Source organism: Halichoerus grypus, chromosome 2 (assembly GCF_964656455.1).
Source record: "Halichoerus grypus chromosome 2, mHalGry1.hap1.1, whole genome shotgun sequence".
NCBI lineage: Eukaryota > Metazoa > Chordata > Mammalia > Carnivora > Phocidae > Halichoerus > Halichoerus grypus.
In genome coordinates, this window is record NC_135713.1 from 40,981,286 (window position 1) to 41,001,571 (window position 20,286).

The 20,286-nt window shown below is 41.3% G+C and overlaps 1 protein-coding gene across 11 annotated transcripts in view; it reads right to left on the minus strand.

Moving 5' to 3' along the window:
* Window positions 1-16,352, minus strand: part of CSNK1A1 (casein kinase 1 alpha 1) — a 48,361-nt gene extending 32,009 nt beyond the window's left edge. For 3 of the 11 annotated variants that reach the window (XR_004913549.2, XR_013445550.1, XM_078066725.1), the window contains exons 1-2: window positions 15,633-16,347; window positions 14,892-14,998 (exon numbers count right to left, since the gene is read on the minus strand). Coding sequence is in view for 7 of the 11 variants with exons in the window: in XM_078066725.1 (XP_077922851.1) it covers window positions 14,892-14,998; window positions 15,633-15,755 (230 nt within the window). In the remaining 4 variants the exon portion in view is untranslated. Of the gene's footprint in view, window positions 1-14,891; window positions 14,999-15,632 lie in introns of all 11 variants that reach the window. The other 8 variants (XR_013445551.1, XM_036080644.2, XM_036080640.2 and 5 more) reach the window with 8 other exon arrangements.
* Window positions 16,353-20,286: the final 3,934 nt, after the last annotated feature.

Sequence of the window (20,286 nt, forward strand, 5' to 3'; positions counted from 1 at the left end):
TATCCTCCCGTCCTTAGATCATTAATATCAAAGTCTTCACTGAACAACTAAAAAGCAGCAGCACTGAATCAGTGCTATAATAGCATCTCCATTCTCAAGACGCTGTCTCTCAAACTTTCTTGCCAAGCCATCATCATCCAATCTTTATGTTCCTTTTTATGAGGGTAGAAAATAAGATCTGGTCTAGTACAATCTAGCTGATCCCCGCCGCCCCCCAGCTCCTAAATTACCAGACTTTAACAGAAGGGTACTCTCAACCACAACAGAACCCCTCAACTCTCAATTTAAATACTTGAGTCTCAAATCCTTCTGGTACTGCATTCATTTGATTACTTCTGGAAGCTGCAGACATCTAAGAACTTGAGTCTTCGACACTGTAACCTCTAACCTAAAACTGTCAGTACTTACTAAGCTCCATCGTATTAATGGCATTCATTACGAAAACAACCAATAATGCAAGATAGTTTCAACCACATTCTGATTCAGGGTAAATCTTCAGCCCTTTTGAAAGAGAACTAGAAACAGGACTTAATATGGGTTACCTCCTAGTTTTCTATTAATTACTGATAAACAAGACTGCTGTGTAACTCTTGTTTTCCTTAAGTTTCCTTGCCCATAACTGCTCCTTAGATTTGTGGCCTCTATTTTACTCTGAATACAAGCTACCTAGAATTTAATGACCTAAACTTGATTTCTCCTGCCATCAAAAATTTAAGAGCATCAATCTATTTCCTTCTCTTGCAACTTCACATTTAAGATACAATTCAGGGGCACCTGAGTGACTCAATCAGTTAGGCATCCAACTTAATCTCAAGAGTCATGAGTTCAAGCCCTCCAATGGGCTCCACGTTCAGCATGAAACCTACTTTAAAAAAATTAAAAAATAAAAAGCAAAAACTACAATTGAGATTTTAAAAGGTCAGTAACATAATTTTTATCCATAATCCCTGGGATTTGTAACTTGCAGAAATACCTCTGAAATGGTTTGAAATTCACGGCATCTTCACTAAAGAAAAGACACTCAATGCAATCTGGCTACCATAAGGAAGTGGAGGATCAGGTTTAATAGACACTGTGGAATACCTAGAACTATAAACACAAACACAGATTAGAACAATTTCTCCATACTGACAACTGTTCTAGACATAAAATAACTGAGAAAAGACCACAGTTTTAGCTGTAGGGATGGCAATCAAAGTAATAATGCTGATAAATGTGATACCAAGAAATTTTAGATATATTAATTCAAACTTTTAAATCTTTCTTCAAACCGTTCTTTTTTTTTTTTTAAAGATTTTGTCAGAGAGAGTGAGCGAGAGAGAGAGAGAGAGAGCACAAGCAGGGGGAGCGGCAGGCTCCCCGCTGAGCAAGGAGCCCGATGTGGGACTCGATCCCAAGATCCTGGCATCATGACCTGAGCCGAAGGCAGACGCTCAACCGACCGAGCCACCCAGGCGTCCCAAACTGTTCAACCTTTTTTAACTGATTTTCCCACCTTTACAATCTCACATGCCTGGGGAGGGCATTAACAAGCATGTAAGTAATTGAGAGTTAAAACAAAGCTAGGAAGGGAAAAGAAAATAAATACTGGGAACCTACCAAATGAGTGACCAACCTTGCATCAAATGTATTTAGCCACAATGCCACAGACCTTGTCTAAACGATTTGGGGAGTGGAGGTGAAGTAACTCCTACATCAACATTTCTTAATCTTTTTGGTGCCACAGATCTCCCACCTTTGGTAGTCTGATAAAGCCTATAGATTCCTTCTCAGAATATTTTAAATGCAGAGAATAAAATACATAGCATTATAAAGGAAAACAATTATAGGGAAATTCAGCCACACTAAGATTACTTAATTTTGATATAGTAAAGTACATGTTCTTTATTAATGAGATAAAGGAGCAGATCTAATTAGGACTATTAATTATGAAGCAGTGAGGAGTGTAAACAATATTCTGAGATACCTGCAACAATAACGTGTTATGGAGAAATATCTGTGATTTCTACTGGTGATAAAGCCATAGGTACTGCTAAACTAGTGAAGATTTCTTGCCTCCATTTATAATAGAAATACAGATTGTCCTCAATTTACCATGGGGTTATATCCTGTTAAACCCATCCTAAGCTGAAAATATTCTAAGTGAAAAATGCATTTAATACACATAATGTACTGAACATCATTACTTAGCCTAGCCTACCTTAAATGTACTTAGAACACTTAAATTAGACTACATTTAGGCAAAACCATCTAACAAAGCCTATTTTATAATAAAGTGTTCAATATTTCATGTAATTTATTAAATACAGTACTGAAAGGGAAAAACAGAATGGCTGTATCGGTGTAGAATGGTTGTAAATACACCAGTTGTTTACCCTCGTGATCACCTGACTGGGAGCTGCCTCAGCGCTGCTGCCCAGCAACTTCCCGAGAGTGTCACACCACATATGCCAGCCTGGGAGAAGATCAAATTCAAAGTATGGTTTCTACTGAGCCAGCCTGGGAGAAGATCAAATTCAAAGTATGGTTTCTACTGAATGCATACCACTTTCACAGCATCATAAAGTCTAAAAACCGTAAATTGAACCATCCTAAGTCTGGGACCATCTTACTAGATTCAGTTAGAAGTTCATGAAAATAAAGATGTAGGGGCGCCTGGGTGGCTCAGTCAGTTCAGCTCCTGCCTTCAACCCAGGTGATCCCAGAACCCTGGGATTAAGCCCCGCATCGGGCTCCCGGCTCAGGGGGGAGCCTGCTTCTCCCTCTGCCTGCCGCTCCCCCTGCTTGTGCCCTGTCAAATAAATAAAATCTTTTTTTTTTTTAAGATTTTATTTATTTATTTGACAGAGAGCGAGCGAGAGCAGGAGCACAAGCAGGGGGAGAGAGAGAAGCAGGCTTCCCCTAGCAGGGAGCCCGATCCCAGATCATGACCTGAGCCGAAAGCAGACACTTAACGACTGAGCCACCCAGGCACCTCAAATAAATAAAATCTTAAAAAAAAAGAAAACAAAAAAGATAAGATGTAATTTTTTTCCTATCCCCCGTTGGGAGGTTATATCCCTACCAGGTTAAGAACCCCTGCTTCGAAACCAATTTTTTTTTTTTTTTTTTAAAGATTTTATTTATCTATTTGACAGAGACACAGCGAGAGCAGAAACACAAGCGGGGGGAGGGGGAGGGAGAAGCACGCTTCCCACAGAGCAGAGAGCCCGATGCGGGGCTCGATCCCAGCACCCCGGGATCATGACCTGAGCCGAAGGCAGATACTTAACGACTGAGCTACCCAGGCGCCCATCGAAACCAATTTTTTTGTATTGTTTTAATTAAGTTTTTAATTTTAATTCCAGTCAGTTAACATACAGTGTGATATTAGGTTCAGGTGTACAATATATGATTCAACAATTCTATACATTGCTCATCATGGTAAGTGCACTCTTTAATCCCCATCACTTATCCCCCATCCTTAAAACTAATTTTTTAAGGTAAAGAGACCACAGAGTAAGATCTGAGAGTTGGGTAACAAATATATGTTTTATTCAGCAATACTGCCATCAACTAAAATAATCTGCTTTCCTTCTTCATCCTAATCCTCCAAAACTGCTACTACTAATCCTTTGATCACAATACAGCCTTGAATTAATGCTGTAACATTTTCAAGTTCCTTAGTCTCCTTGTTCCTTGCCGTTTGTCTTCAAAGATGCAGAACTGTTCCTTAATCCAAAAAATTATAAAAACACAAAACCAAAAAATATGCCTTATATATGACCACATCACTATCCAGTACTAAAGGTACTATTTATTGATCCATTCAATATTTATGGTATCTAACAAGACAAAACTAAATTAACTCCTGCTCTCATAGCTTATAGCAGTGTGCGCATGCAAATAAAAAACATGTGATCGGCACCTAGGTGGCTCAGTTGGTTAAGTGGCCAACTCTTGATCTCAGCTCAGATCTCAATCTCAGGGTTCTGAATTCAAGCCCCACACTGGGCTCCACACTGGGCCCCACACTGGGCTCCACACTGGGCTCCACACTGGGCATGGTGCTTACTTAAGAAGAAACAAACAGAAGTGAGGAAGGAGAGACCAGTGCTGAGAGGGTCCAGATTATGGCAACCCAATCTATCTTTTAGAGAGAGTCATTAAGGAAAGCTTTTCTGATGAAGAAGCATGGTTAATTCTTAGAAGTATAAAATGGAAGATGGACAGGTAAAGGGGTGGATGGGAGTTAGTGTGCCTGAAGTTTGGTATTCATAACAAACTTAAAAGAAGCCAGCATGGGGGCGCCTGGGTGGCTCAGTTGTTAAGCGTCTGCCTTCGGCTCAGGTCATGATCCCAGGGTCCTGGGATCGAGCCCCGCATCAGGCTCCCTGCTCAGCAGGAAGCCTGCTCCTCCCTCTCCCACTCCCCCTGCTTGTGTTCCCTCTCTCGCTGTGTCTCTCTCTGTCAAATAAATAAAATCTTTAAAAAAAAAAAAAAAAAGAAGCCAGCATGGCTGGGACACAGTGAAACAAGATCACTTTATTTCCTTGTTACCAGTTACTGGTACTTCTAAGAATTAACCATGCTTCTTCATCAGAAAAGCTTTCCTTAATGACTCTCTCTAAAAGATAGATTGGGTTGCCATAATCTGGACCCTCTCAGCACTGGTCTCTCCTTCCTCACTTCTGTTTGTTTCTTTTTAAGTAACAAACAGTACCAGTACCAGTTAACAAATATTCTAAAATCAGATTATGGTGATGGTTGCACAACTCTGTACACACACTAAAAACCAATGAATTGTACATTTTAAATAGGTGATGATTTATGTATGTCAATTTTCTCCTTAAAGCTGTTAAAAAAAAAAAAATCTTTTTCCAGGGATAGCTGGCTGGCTCGGTCAGTAGTGTGTGAGACTTCTGATCTCAGGATTGTGAGTTTGAGCCCCACAGTGGGTACAGAAAAATCTTTTTTTTTTTTTTTAAGATTTATTTGCCAGAAAGAGAGCGCGCGCGTGCACAAGCAGCGGGGAGTGGCAGGCAGAGGGAGAAGCAGGCTCCCTGCTGAACAAGGAGCCCCATGCAGGACTTGTTCCCAGGACCCTGGGATCATCATCTGAGCTGAAAGCAGCTGCTTAACTGACTGAGCCACCCAGGCGTCCCAAAAACAAAATCTTAAAAAATAAAAAAATAAAAAAAATCTGTTTCTCCAATCTCTGTTTTAATATTTATTGTACCTATGTGCCTGAAGCTGCAGGTAAGTGCTACAGGGACCCTTAACAAGCTGTGTAGGTAATTATTATGCATGGTTAATGTTTGAGAAATAATAAGTATTCACAGGGAAGCATAATGGGGTCCCACTGACCTGACCAATCAATGCAGTCTCTAGATGGTTCAGGGTACTATTCCTCACACTGTCTGAGATTTACACATCTTTCCTCCTAATTTTCAGTAAGAGAGATGAATTCACAACTATATGCCAGATGCACTGCATGTGCTCAAAAAGAATGAAAGTCTCACAAAATTTTTTCTGTTCACTGAAATATGCCCAGTATCTTAACTATGCCTGGCACATAATAGGCACTCATACAGGTTTGTTGACTGAATAAAAGAAATACTTGCTTATCCTCTAGAAAGTACTGTAGGAGATACTGTAAAGTATATTAAGTTTCTAAGACACTTTTGAACATCTGAGCTTTCATTTGAAGAGAAGCTAACACTACTCTGTTCTCTCGGAGGGATACAAGGTATTAATATTATGGAGGTTCAAAAATGGGAACACCAGGATTTCAGTAAGTGGAGCCCAGTGGTAAGAGTAATTTTAATCAAGGACCACCTGGGTGGCATAGTCCGTTGGGTGGCCAACTCTTGGTTTCAACTCAGGTCGTGATCTCGGGGTCATAGGACTGAGCCCCGTGTCAGGCTCTGCACTCAGCAGTCTGCTTGAGACTCTGCCTCTGCCCCTCCCCAGTGCGCACCCCTTCAAATAAATAAATTACTCTTAAAAAAAAAAAAAAATTTTAATCAAGGAAGAACAGCCAAAAAGAAAACAATCTAACCTAAATACATAATGAACAGCACAGTAAAGGAACGGAAAAGAATGGTATTTATGTGAAGGTATAAATCCCAGTTTCCTTAGAAGAATTTCATTATTTTAGTTGTTACCAAGAACAACGTATTAAACACTTCTAATGTAACTAAGACGTGGAAAATGTGAAACTTAAAACTTATAAATATTCCATGCTATTATCTTCTTCAAAGCAATTTATAATCAAATCAAATCAATACTTTTTCCAGGGATAGCTGGCTGGCCATAAAAGTGACTTCCATAAAAGTCACCTTAAGGACAGAACAAGTCTGGTAGTGTAGGCCAATTTAATAAATAAGTACTTAAAGCAGCTTCCAGAAGAGCTGAAATACAGGATAACCTGAATTTCAGGTTAATCTGAACACCTCTCTACTATACACTTAATGATGGTACAAATGAAACATATGGATGACAAATATGATGTATGCTTAGCCACTGTCACCATCTTGTCTCCCTTAAGAAAAAAATCTCCAGTACAAAAGTTGCAACTTCCTGATGTTGATGAACAAGAACCAAAAGAAATTCCAAAGGCCAACACAACTAAGAGATACTAAGAGATGCTAATAGATACTTAAGCTGCTAAATGTCCACAATAGCAAGGCTTCACTGTGAAATTAATGGACATTAGCATTTAATGATATGGTAGTATTTTTATACCAGCTTTCAAAGCTAAAGAACGAGTACAGCCACATTTCCATTTGTAAATTTGCTGCCAGCTAGTGAGTTCAGCTGAATAGTCAAGAAATACTAAATACTACAGAGATGATAAATATTCCCATTAGAAACTATGCATACATCAGGTACTCCCAAAGTTCTATAAATGTGTAATAGAAGTCAAACTCTCTATAGGGTTCCATTAAAAAGTAAATGTACACTGATAGGGGCGCCTAGGTGGCACAGTTAAGTGCCCAACTCTTAGTTTCGGCTCAGGTCGTGAGATGGAGCCCCACTCTGGGCTCCACACTGAACAGAGTCTGCCTAAAATTCTCTCTCCCTCTGCCCCTCCCCTGCTTGCTCACTCTCTAAAAAAATGAATGAATGAATGAATGAATATAAAATAAAGAATTTCCTTATTGAGTCATTAGTGCCTTTTTAGCCAACACTAGGCTAAAAAACAAAAGATACCTCTATCAGCAAGACATGGTTCTTTCCCTCAAGGAATTTCTAGAATGCTTTCTTCTTATAGGAATGCATCTGGAACATGGGAGTACAAAAATGGTTTCAAATATTGGTGCTACTTTCCAGAAATCAAAGTATTTCATTATATGGGATTACAGTGTACTTTCCAGTGCCATGTTTCCTGGTATAGATTTCCTGAATTAACCTCCTAATTCATAGGAGGAGGTGAGTAAGTTAAGAAACCAGCCTTACCGGCGCCTGGGTGGCTCAGTTGGTTAAGCGACTGCCTTTGGCTCAGGTCATGATCCTGGAGTCCCTGGATCGAGTCCCGCATCGGGCTCCCTGCTCGGCGAGGAGACTGCTTCTCCCTCTAACCCTCCCCCCTCTCATGTACTCTCTCTCTCTCTCTCATTCTCGCTCTCTCAAATAAATAAATCTTAAAAAAAAAAAAAAAAAAAAAGAAACCAGCCTTACCAAATTGCAGTTCTAGAAAAGATGGGAGTTGGTGGGTGTGGGCAGGAAAGAACCATTATAACCTTGAAATATGGCACAGTAAAATGGTTCCTAAACTCTGTTATGTATCAGAATCACCTGGGGAGTTTTTTTTTTTTTTAACTCTTGATGCCTAAGGCATACCCAAACCCATTAAATCAAAATATGTAAGACTAAGAGCCAAGTGTCAATTTTTTTTTAAAACTTCTCCATGTTATTCGAATGGGCAAAGTGTGGGAACCACTGGCACAGTCTGAAGATGCAGTAAGATCTATTTAAACACACTGAATGTGTTGAGTTTAGGCAAATTAACTACTCTGACTCTCACTTTATATGAAACCCCAACTTACAGGATTGTTGTAATGATTAAATAAGACCACGTGCAATGTCTGAATAATGGTCAATTCTACTTTTCTTTCTTGCACATACATGGAAAAATCAATGTTTAGCCACACTGTATTCAACCAACTACTCACTTATTTCAGTAGTATGTACTAACATTATAAATAAAAGGCAATTATACATTAAAGTTAGAACAAATTATTACCATATCAGAGAATGAAAGAGGCACAGTTTATCCTACTGATCTCATCAATTTTTTTTTTAAGATTTTATTTATTTGAGGGCGCCTGGGTGGCTCAGTTGGTTAAGCGACTGCCTTCGGCTCAGGTCATGATCCTGGAGTCCCGGGATCGAGTCCCACATCGGGCTCCCTGCTCAGCAGGGGGTCTGCTTCTCCCTCTGCCCTCTTCCCTCTCGTGCTCTCTGTCTCTCATTCTCTCTCTCTCAAATAAATAAATAAAATCTTTAAAAAAAAAAAAAAAAAAGATTTTATTTATTTGAGGGGCACCTAGGTGGCTCAGTTGGTTAAGCGTCTGCCTTCAGCTCAGGTCATGACCCCAGAGTCCTGGGATTGAGCCCCACATCGGCTCCCTGCTCCGCGGGGAGCCTGCTTCTCCTCCTCCGTCTGTTGCCCCCCCTGCTTTTGCTCGCACTCTCTAATAAATAAAATCTTAAAAAAAAAAAAGATTTTGTTCATTTGAGAGAGAGTGGGAGAGAGCACAGAGGGAGAGGCAGACTCCCAGCTGAGCAGAGAGCCTGATGCAGGGCTCGATCCCAGGACCCCAAGATCATGACCTGAGCTGAAGGCAGATGCTTAACCGACTGAGCCACCCAGGTGCCTCTGATCTCATCAACTTATATAATGCATTAAAAAAATAAAACTCTTAAGGGGCACTTGGGTGGCTCAGTTGGTTAAGGGTCTCCCTTCAGCTCAGGTCATGATCCCAGGGCTTCCTGCTCCGTGGGGAACTTGCTTCGCCCTATCCCGCTCCCCCCCCCACCAGCTTGTGCAGTCTCTGTCAAATAAATAAAATCTTCTTAAAAAAAAACTCTTAAGACCTAATTAATCTTATGAAATCCTTTTTATAAATGAAAGCTGACATTACAAATTACAGAATTCATTCTAGGTTGAAATCTACATGACATCACAGAAGGATCCCTAACTCTTGACTCTCATATAATGCTCTTTCCATTTCCTTTTATATTGAGGATCAGAATGTACTCTCCAGCTGAATCTTTTTGTACACTTCCAAAGTCCCCATTAAAACATACCCCACTGAGGACTTTCAGGCAAGGAAAAGGGAGTATTCCTGTTCTTCGAAGGAGAATGCGGCAAAGATCTCAACTGCTACTCACTGTTCACCACCCCACCTGATGATTTTATTAGGCAAGTTGTATAATGTACTTCATGGTGATAAAAACATTATTAACCTATAGTCTTGCATACAGGCAAATCAACATCATATCTAGAAAAATAAATATGTAAATATGATCCAAAAGACCAACTTAAAAATAAATAAATAAAACCTATCTTGCCACAAAATGTAGCTTACCATGGACTAGCTGTATTCAAAAAAATCAAATATTCTTTATCTCAGTAGGGAGCATGGGCTATACCACTGTATACATTTGTCAAAATTCATTTGATGGCACATTGAAAGCTGTGCATTTCACTGTATATAAATCACATGTCATTTAAAAAAAAATTAAAACACATCCATGCTACGTGACTACTGGTCATTTAAATTTCAAGAGCCACCTGAGGTTGTTTTAGAAACAAATACAATAACAAAACCCATCATTTTGGGGCACCTGGGTGGCTCAGTCGGTTGAGCGTCTGCCTTCGGCTTGGGTCATGGTCCTAGGGTCCTGGGATCGAGCCCCGCATCGGGCTCCCTGCTTGGTGGGGGAAGCCTGCTTCTCCCTCTCCTGTTCCCCCTGCTTGTATTTCTGCTCTCGCTCTGTCAAATAAATAAATAAAATATTTAAAAAAAAAACCCATCATTTTAACTAGGTATTCACTTATATTTTGAAAACTATTAAGGGGTGGCACCTGGGTGGCTCAGTCAGTTAGGTGTCCCGACTCTTTGTTTCAGCTCGGGTCATGGCTTTGGGGTTGTGAGATTGAGCCTCACATTAGGCTTCCCGCTCAATAGGGAGTCTAACTGGGATTCTCATTCTCTCCCTCTCCCTCTGCCCCTCCCTGCTCTCTCTCTAAAGTAAATGGAGCTTTTTTTTAGGGGCGCCTGGGTGGCTCAGTCATTAAGCCTCTGCCTTCGGCTCAGGTCATGATCCCAGGGTCCTGGGATCGAACCCCGCATCAGGCTCCCTACTCAATGGGAAGCCTGCTTCTCCTTCTCCTACTCCCCCTGCTTGTGTTCCCTCTCTCGCTGTGTCTCTCCCTGTCAAATAAACAAGTAAAATCTTTAAAAAAAAAATTTATAAGCATCTAGTTAAATAATAACACAAACAGTAAGTTACTTATGGGGCACCTGGGTGGCTCAGTTGTTAAGCGTCTGCCTTTGACTCAGGTCACGATCCCAGAGTCCTGGGATCGAGCCCTTCATCGGGCTCCCCGCTCTGCAGGAAGCCTGCTCTCCCTCTCCCACTCCCCCTGCTTGTGCTCCTGCTCTTGCTCTCTCTCTGTCAAATAAAGTTACTTACATTTATAGAAGAGGTTTTCACTTTCTCTGAATGAGGCCAAATGCCATAAAGTGAAGGAGGCATAGTATGGCTCTGTAGCATCAAATGAAAAGGTGTGGGGTTTGTGAGCAGGCATGCTGACCTTGACATAAAGGTGAAAATGGCTCAGAAAAATTAGGAGTTAGGAGACTCTAGTAACCCTTCAGAGACTCAGTAATCTAATTTGTGAGATATTAGGCTGTATTCAGGTTTCATTTAGCTCACAAATGCTACTTAAGCATCATTACATTATTCCGCAACTAGAAATCCATTATAAACCGATATAAAGCACCTTTAGTATACTCTGTATGCATATAATACGTATGTATATATAGTAGTATATATATAGGAATTCAGTTTCTATGAGTTAAAAATCACATTTCTCATGCACCCAGTGATCTGTAATAAATAAAGACGTATCCAGTGCAGATGTCATCTTTGTTCTCTGATAACAGCATTAGAACTTATTTGCAAGACATATGCTCAGTGCCAAAAAGCTAAGATTAAAATTTAAGCTGCTTTTAACACTGAAGAGTAAGGATTAACTAGTACTTTATAAATATCTTCTGTAATACTTGCCATTCAGAGAGGGCAAAAAAGTGGTTGAAAACAAGGCAACAATTCTCCCATGCCCCTCCCATCTTCTCTATTCATTTCCCTATAAAAATATATTCCATTAATTTACTTCCTTTTAAATGGTAACTGACAGTTTATCTGATGCAGATGGCATTTTTAAGAGTCTTGAGAGGGGTCTCTGTACTAAGAGTCAGATAAGATCTAGACCTAACATCAAACTGTGATGAAATGCTTTCTAGCTACCATCATCCAAAAAGAAGTCTCAAAATTTCAGAGCTAGAAGTTCTAAGGTCCAACGAGGCAGGTGACTTATTTAAGCAGGGAACTCTGTTCAAATAAAACCCTACCTGAAAGTTCAGTATGCAAAACTTTTTCTAGAAGAGTAGGAAACCCTAAACCTTTCTGTCCAGTATTCTTCTTTCCTATTCCAAAAGAATTAGAAAATTACTAACATGGTAAAATCCTCTTTGCATTTCACAGATAAGCAAACTAACTGATAGGCCCAAAGAGGTTAAAGGACTGACTGACTCAAGATCATTGTCAATACCACATGATAGACCTAGAGCTTGGTATCATAAGTGCTTCTTTAGAGATCACGTTATTTCAATTCAAATTGAGTACCACAAAGATAAAGAAGATTGTAACAGAAATAATTTTTAATGAGCTTCCAGAAGTCAATTAACGATTTCAGTTTCTTAACTAAAGAATGACCCTAGTTTCTTAAAAACATGGAGACTAAACGCCAAGCTCATTCCGCTCTTTACCCTGAATGCCATGCTTCTGCATAACAATAGATCCCTTACCAAGTAAAAATTAGTCAGGTCGGCTATGTGGGCTAGATCATTTTCGGACCTTGTTTTAAGATATCCGAAAGTATCTTAGTAAATTCAAGGGGTTTGGAGTGCAGGGGAGAGGATGGAGTTAAGTGTAATTATAGAAAGATCCAAATTGTTTTTTAAAAGTAATCTCTTCACCCAACATGGGGCTTGAACTCATGACCCCAAGATCAAGAGCTGCATGCTCTACCAACTGAGCCAGCCAGGCATCCCAAATCTAAATATATTTAAATCCATCTAAAACAATGGATAACACATAGACTGCTTCATTAAATCTCAATAAACTAAAGTCAAAATAGTTCAATATTTACCAAATATTTACCTGTACGCTATATACAGGTGGTGTGGAAATAGTGGGGAACAAACTGAGGGGATGGGAAGACGTTGCCACCCAAATAAAGAATGCTTATGTAAAGTCTTTCTTACCCTTTTCACTTCAGTAGAAAAACAGTTCTCTCACACTTTACAACCAATGAACCACTATTGTTTCTATGTACCAGACTCCACCACTCCTAAAACAAATTTACTCTTTCCCCACCCTCATCCAATTACTACCTTCTGATTAGAGACTACTCCCAGAAGCCACACTGTATTCTTGGATGCCCTCCCCAACCAGTTCAACCAAGCTTTCTTCCTTACATCCGGATCCTGAAATCCCATCTCTTCTCCCAGGAAGCGTTAATTTGAAAGCCAGGTTAATCTCTCTTTAGCTCCACCCAGTTAATAACTACAACTCTCTGCACTCAACATCTTATAATAGATGCCTGTTATTCCGGGCTCACAAGTTAATTTCATTTATTCATGTGCTTATTCAGTATATTACCTATGGCTCTTGTTGGTCTGTATCAGCACTGCCTTTAAATAAAAGCTACCAGATAAAAGGGTTTAGCAATGAAAATGCCAGATGCTTAATGCTTTTTGAAAATTATTTCTAATACATTAAATTCAACATGATTTGTGAAATTTCTAAAACCTCCCAACATGGATGAATCTCAAAAGCATTATGGTAAGTGAGAGAAGTCAGACACAAATGACCTCATACTGTATGATGGCATTTATGTGTAATTCTAAGAAAAACTACAGTATAGAAAGCAAATCGGGGGGGGGGGCAGGGGTGGAGAGATATGTTTAAAGGCAAAAGGAAAGCCGTTTTAAATTTTTTGGCTAATGCAATGGACTTTTTATTTTGAGGAAATAAAAAGCCAGACATTTTAATAAAGACTTTCATTCTTTAAAAAATTTTTTTTTCATTCTTCCAGAGTAACATTCATTTTCCCAGCAGGAGGTTTTTTTGGGGGGGGGGGGGCGGATAGGAATCATTTAAAATCTCCCATCATCTTGGATTTCACATTAATCTACCTTACAAAATAAACCTGGAAGTTTCTTCTAAATAATTTATCTCTCACAACCAAGAGAATATTTTATCATTCAACTTCTCCGTTAAAAACATCTATCAGCACTGGAGATTTTTTAAGGATAGTATTATTTGGATTGCTTCCACAGCTGAATTAATGTATGCAATTCAGTACTTAATTCAAGATTTAAGGAATACAAACTGGAATAGAAAAACAAATTACGTTAACTATCACTCCACTTAATTCTTAACTGTCTCTGGTTCTTTTTTACAAATGTTATTTGTAAGTGTTGAAAAATGGCTTGGCTTTACACTACATTTTAGCCTCTACTCCAGGAAGATGCTTTTTAATCTCAAAGTCAAACACAAGCTTTAAAGTTAACCATTTAAAATATCCAATGTCTTTATGTGGTCATCTTTTATCCTGATTACTACTGCTGTTTGCCTTCACCAATATCCCATCCCCCCAAAAGGCCACAATTTCCCTGATGTGAGGAGTTACCGATCAAGTAACTCAACAGGTTAAAGTTACTCATCACACTGTGGTTACGAGATTAATCTTTCTTTTTAATACAACTGATTTGAGTCAATTTCAACACAGTAGTGGTCAGACTGCCTTTGCCATTACAAAATTTAGTACACAAGCTGAAATGGAGCCAACATTACCCTTCATGAAAGAATAATTAACACTTATAAAGGGACTGTGAGGGATTTTGCATAGTATAATTTCATTTCATGTCGCATCTGCTGCAGGGATCACCAACAGACTGTCATTATGCCATCTCCTTCCTTGAACCCCACCGCCGCCCGCACCTTTATTCTTGGCTTTTCAAAGGTTTAATCCACTCACAGCTGCTAAAGGGGGAAGCAAGGAAGAGTAACTTGTGAACCCAAGCCTAGGAAAGGGCAGGAATATGCGGTTGAGTCACGTCGTTCCGCCATTTTCTAAGCGGAGGAGGAAGACATGTTGGAACAAAAACACAACAAAAGAGCAGCCATTTCCCAAGCCAACTCCAATAGCAACCCGAACTGGCCGAACCCGGTCACTTGGCACCTTCAAATCCACTTCACTGGATAAACCTAAGAACATCAGAGGTGTCGGCGTAAAGAAAGCAGCAGACAAGCCGCGTAGGGATCAAAGATGACTCGCCTAACTTAACTGCAAATGAAAGCCTCGAGAGAAGAATGAGGGAAGCTAAATGGAGCAGTGTAACAAACTGAAATTCTAAACGAAGTTGGCAAACTAAAAATTTACTCAGTGACTGTGGTGTCTTACGGTTCTCAGGAAACCACCGGCTATAGTAAGCCCAGGTAACTCAGATACCAAGGCCCGAGTCAGCTGGTGCTGTTGCCTTCCTCTACCCATCTCCCTCATGCCGTACTTCCCTCGGCGCACCGCCTGTTTGCTCACGAGGTCTTACCGTATGTGGGGGATGCCCACCCCACCTTGAAGAATCTTATAGAGTTTGCTCTCGTACAGCAACTGGGGATGCCTGGCCTTCTGAGATTCTAGCTTCACTGCCACTTCCTGCAGGGGAGAGAGGGGATGATGGCATCAACATCCCTAAGGATTCAATGTCACTTGGGAGAGGAGGGGAGACATTAGCAAAGCTCCAACTCGAGACTAGAAGGTGAAGTGAGAGGCTCAGAAGAGAAAGCTCTCTTTGTAAATTATAAAACGAGGCAACTAGCCTCAAAGGCCTCTTCAGGGGGTAATGACGAAATCGGCACGTCCTCGAAGGTGCAGGAAAATGATTCATCCAGAAAACGTAATGAAAGGTTTTGATCGTAATGAGAGGAAACTGACGATCGAAAGCAAGAACCCCAGTAGAATAAATCCATATAGTGGGGAAAACATGGGGATTAGAGAAATACGATTTTGCCGATCTCGCCTTAAACGACAGCTTAAAAAGTTCGATTAAGGTACATTTTTAACAAGCTGGGAAACTTCATAGGTTCTCCCAACCCTTCTATCGGGTTCTTTGCCTTTTAGGGAAAGAGAGCGGGGGAGGCTCCTAAAGCCAGGAAAACTGGCTCCCTCTCTGGACTCCCCCCCCCAGTACGTGCCTGTTGTGATAGGGAAAAGCCCGAGCACTTCGGGGATTGGGGCAGGGGGTGAGGACTGGCGCAGCGTGGTCGTGAACCCCACCCCGGGTGATTACCTCGCCGTTGGTAATGTTGATCGCCAAATAAATGTCCCCGAAGGAGCCAGACCCGATCTTCCGTACCAGTTTATATTTTCCTCCGACAATGAATTCGGCCTTGGAGCCGCTGCTGCTCGCCATCCTGAGAGATGAAGATGGAGGCTGGGGCCAAGCCCCGACACCTCTGAGGGGAGGACTGAGGTCTCAGGGGCTCGTCCGCGAAACAAGGCTGCGGAGGGGGGCGGCAGGAAACGAAAAACGTTGGCTCTTTCAAGGCGTTACAGGGCCCAGAATCGGCCGAAGGGAACCTGATCACCGCCGCTCAATCAGGCTTCTTTTCGCCAGGCCGCAGTTTGTGAGTGGGTTCTCTCGGTTACGAGGCTGGGCCACTTGTTTTTGGGCGGCCGCCGCTGGCTCGCTTTCACGGCGACGTCGCGGGCTGGAAAAGGGGCGCGGTGGTTTAGGGCGGCGATACCGCTGCCACCACTGCCGCCGGCTCCCGCCCAGAGGGACCCCTGTCACTCCGCCGACGCCGCCATCTTGTTACTCCGGCTCCAGCCAACACAAAATGCCCCCAGTCCCCGGGAGCCGCTTCTTCACGGCGCAGAGCACTCTGGGAAAGGGATCTCGGGCGCTAGCCCCGGAGGGTCGGCAACGAGAGGGAGGGCGGAACCGGATCCGTGAGAGTCGCGGCCCACGCTCCGAGCGTCACCCCGTCATCGCCCAACCACGCATGCGTACTGCAACCCTGCTGATTGCGCAGGCGTGCGGTGGCCTCTCCTCACCCCCGCCCGGGGCTCACTTCCATTTCCGGTTGTTCGCTGTTCGGATCAAGCTACCTGTTACTCATGTCGGACCCGCCTGGTCTCTGAAAGGCCGCGCGGCATCGGGCCCCGAGAGCATGTTAGGGCGGAGTCACCTTCATTCTTCGTGGAGGATGGGAACCTCTGGCTTCCTTCGGAGTTTTGACCTTTGCTCTTTGAGGCGATTTTTAACCTTTGATCTTTCCCTGGGCCACTCCCTCAGACCGGCCTGTTCCAGCCCAATTCTGTTTTGCGAGAGGCTATCGCCTCTGGTGGAGAGGAAGAGAAAAGCAGCCCTGGCCGGGCTGGGTTTGGTCAGGGCTCCGGGTAGCAGAGTGTAACTGATGAAGTCTTAAGAGTTAGGATTCTGCGCTCTAGGGAGTGTTGGAGAATCTCGTTTTACGGGAAGGGAAAAGAGGGAAAGCAGAATTATCTTATGCCTTTGTGTTGTTGCTCCACTGATACATTTGGTCCCCAGGGGGAAAAAACCCTAATACCGATTCATAATTTTATTGGCGGATGAGTCAACAGAGAATAGAATTTACAACCCTGAAAAAACTGCACCGTAGAGGTTATTTATTCCACCCACCCCACCCCCCGCAAAAAACCCTACATAATCATGTCTTGGTCATGTTGAAAACTGCAGTACTGACCCAAAAAACACAGGATGGAAATAACTATTACAAAATAAATCGATAACGTTTAAAGCAGTAAACGTTAAAGTTGTTGTAAACCTTTATACAGTAATTTTTTTTTTACTAAAAATTGATTTAAAAAATCAAATCTTGGCCACATTTTAGTTGACAAAATTTGACCTGAGGAAACGGCTTGGTAGTAGTGATCACAAAAGAAAGCTCTGTAGTTGATGCTATCATCTGTAGTATGAATCAAACCTCAGTTGTAAAAACTTAAACGGAATCTCTCAAAATAATTTCATTAAAATGGAAATGGAAAAAAATGTAGACTTAACTACAACTTTGAAAGCTGATCAAGTAATTAGTAATGGAGTTCAGCCCGAAGGATAATCTTAACTAAAATTCCTCCATGTTACTCTAATTCCGACTTAAATACTTCTATTCATAAAGCTCTAATCCAGATGTGTTGGATGTGAAAACAGATCCCCTAAGGTTTAGAATGGAGTTTTGATGCACCACCAAAACCCAGGCTGCCTGACTCCCAAATCAGCACTATTAGACATTTTCGTTTAGTGACTCTAAGGCACGTTTGGCCTACTTAAAATTCTCTGCAGTTAGATTCTGGTCTTAAAAAAAAAAAAAAGCCAAGTGTAAGCATCTTGAAGTTCCCAGAGACAGCAGCTCTTCTGCTGATTTTCTACCACAGACTCCAAAATTTAATGGATTCCACAGCTTGAGGAGTTCCCCACAGTGGGTGGGGGATACATTTAAAGGGATTTTTTGGTGTGGTGAGGATACAATTGCTGCACTGTGGGAGATGGGATGGGGGGGTAGAGGTGTGCATGGAATGGACTAGATTAGGGATTCCCAAAGGTCTGTGTATGGACAGGGGCAAGTCTAACAGTTTTCCATAAAGATTTTAGAAAAATAAGAGCAGTATAATGCATTTTTCTTCATTAATTTCTTTTTTTTTTTTTTTTGAGATTTTATTTATTTATTTGACAGAGAGCACAAGCAGAGGGAGGGGCAGAGGGAGAGGCAGAGAGAGAGGGAGAAGCAGGCTCCCAGATGAGCAGGGAGCTTGATGTGGGGCTCAATCCCAGGACCCTAGGATCATGGCCTGAGCTGAAGGCAGATGGTTAACAACTGAGCCACCCCGGTGCCCCTTCATTTATTTAATTTCAAATTGTACTTTATTCTGAGATTTTATCGTCCTACACATGTCATTAAAGTGACCTTTTTTATAAAATGGTGCTGATGGAAGATGGTTGTTTTGTTCTTTTGTTGGTATCCTTATTTGTCAAAGTTAAAAACTGACATTTTTACGTTTGCCCTCCTCTTGTTGCTGTTTATTTTGAACTTTTATAAGCTTTTGAAATCAAACACTCCGGGACCCACCAGTCTAAATGAGTTTTAGAAGTCCTTCCAACTCTGACATTTGACGATGATTTTATGTGTATATGTGATGAACCTCCTCATTTGTTTCCTGCCTGTTGTAGTCACTATTCCAACACTGACAATACCCAGCAAAATGCCCCAAAATGCTGTATGAGGGGGCGCCTGGGTGGCTCAGATGTTAAGCGTCTGCCTTCAGCTCAGGTCATGATCCCAGGGTCCTGGAATCGAGCCCCGCATCGGGCTCTCTGCTCCATGAGAAGGCTGCTTCTCCCTCTCCCACTCCCCCTGCTTATGTTCCCTCTCTCGCTGTGTCTCTCCCTGTCAAATAAATAAATAAAAATCTTTTAAAAAAAGTGCCGTGTGAGAGCATACCATGTGATTTCAGTTGCTTCCATCTTAAGATTTAAATTTGTCAAAAAAAAAAATATTTAAATTTGTGAGATTTTAGAAGGGCAAAAGTTAGGGGGTGGTTAACATAGAAAATAAAGTTTTTAGGTATTGACTATGACTCAGCCTTTTCCTTAAAATCATGCATCATTTCTGGTAATTTTCAACCTCAGCAACTGAAGAATTAACTGTTTTTGGTGCTACTATTAAATCATTCTGTACTTAGTGAATCAGCAGCAGCTTTGGTGTAATGGAAGGAGACTTCTAAAATGTGCCAAAATGCAATTCTTGGATCACATGAATTCACTAAAAATATAACCAAAAATATAAACTAAAAATTTTAGACCTTGAGGGAAATTTAGAGATCATCTACTTCAATAATCATATTTTTAAATGCTTTGCAATGTACAGAGTGGCTTCACACATATCAGTTGTAGGACACAAGAGGCTTGTCCAAGATCACACCAGCCTTAGTGGCAAAAAAAGGACTAGAACCCTAACCTCTAACCAAAGGAATTAGAAAAAGGAGTAGAATGAAAATTGGGACAATCATGCCCTAGTGATTACTTCTATGTTCATAGAGAGGTCAAGATGAATTGAAAACATTTTTGTAAAGCCACAGTATTTACCCAAGGAAAGATCAATGGTAACCAGAGTGCATTTTGAGTAAAATGATAAAGACAAGCACAACAATTATAGACAGATGCTGTAAGGAGGAAAATGAAAACAATGGTGGTCTGCCCATCTCAGAGTTGTTTAGTACAAATAAATAGAAAAAATGGAATGTGTTAGAAGCTGTCAAACACTGTCTTAGGTGTTGTTCAATTGTTATACTGCCTTGTGCACAATCAGTATCAGATAAGTGAGTTAGTGGAGTAATTGAAAGGAAGACCATCAGAAATGTCCTGTTGGATCAGAGTGATAACCCATTTAGTCTCTTTTCCAGTCTTTGACAATGACAGCAATTTCTGTGTCCCTTTCTTGTCTCAGTTCTTCTTTTCCCCCTCGGAATTGTTCATGAGGTTTTGTAAAAGTGGGTTGCTGCACTTATGATACCTATGAAATAGCTGTCTGTGATAGCTACCTACGATAGCTACTTCAACCACATTTGAGACATTCTGTGAACATTTCTTACTTTTGATGGAGTCATTAGCCATAAATTTATTTCAGGTAACTTCATTCTTTGAAGTTATTTATGCTTTTCACCCATGTGGCTTCAAGATCCTGAAGATTGATAAGTTCCATTGTATGCTACCCAATGACTTTTTTTTTAAGATTTTTATTTATTTATTTGACAGAGAGAGACACAGCAAGACAGGGAACACAAGCAGGGGAAGTGGGAGAGGGAGAAGCAGGCTTCCCGCGGAGCAGGGAGCCCAATTCGGGTCTCCATCCCAGGACCCCGGGATCATGACCTGAGCCGAAGGCAGACGCTTAACGACTGAGCCA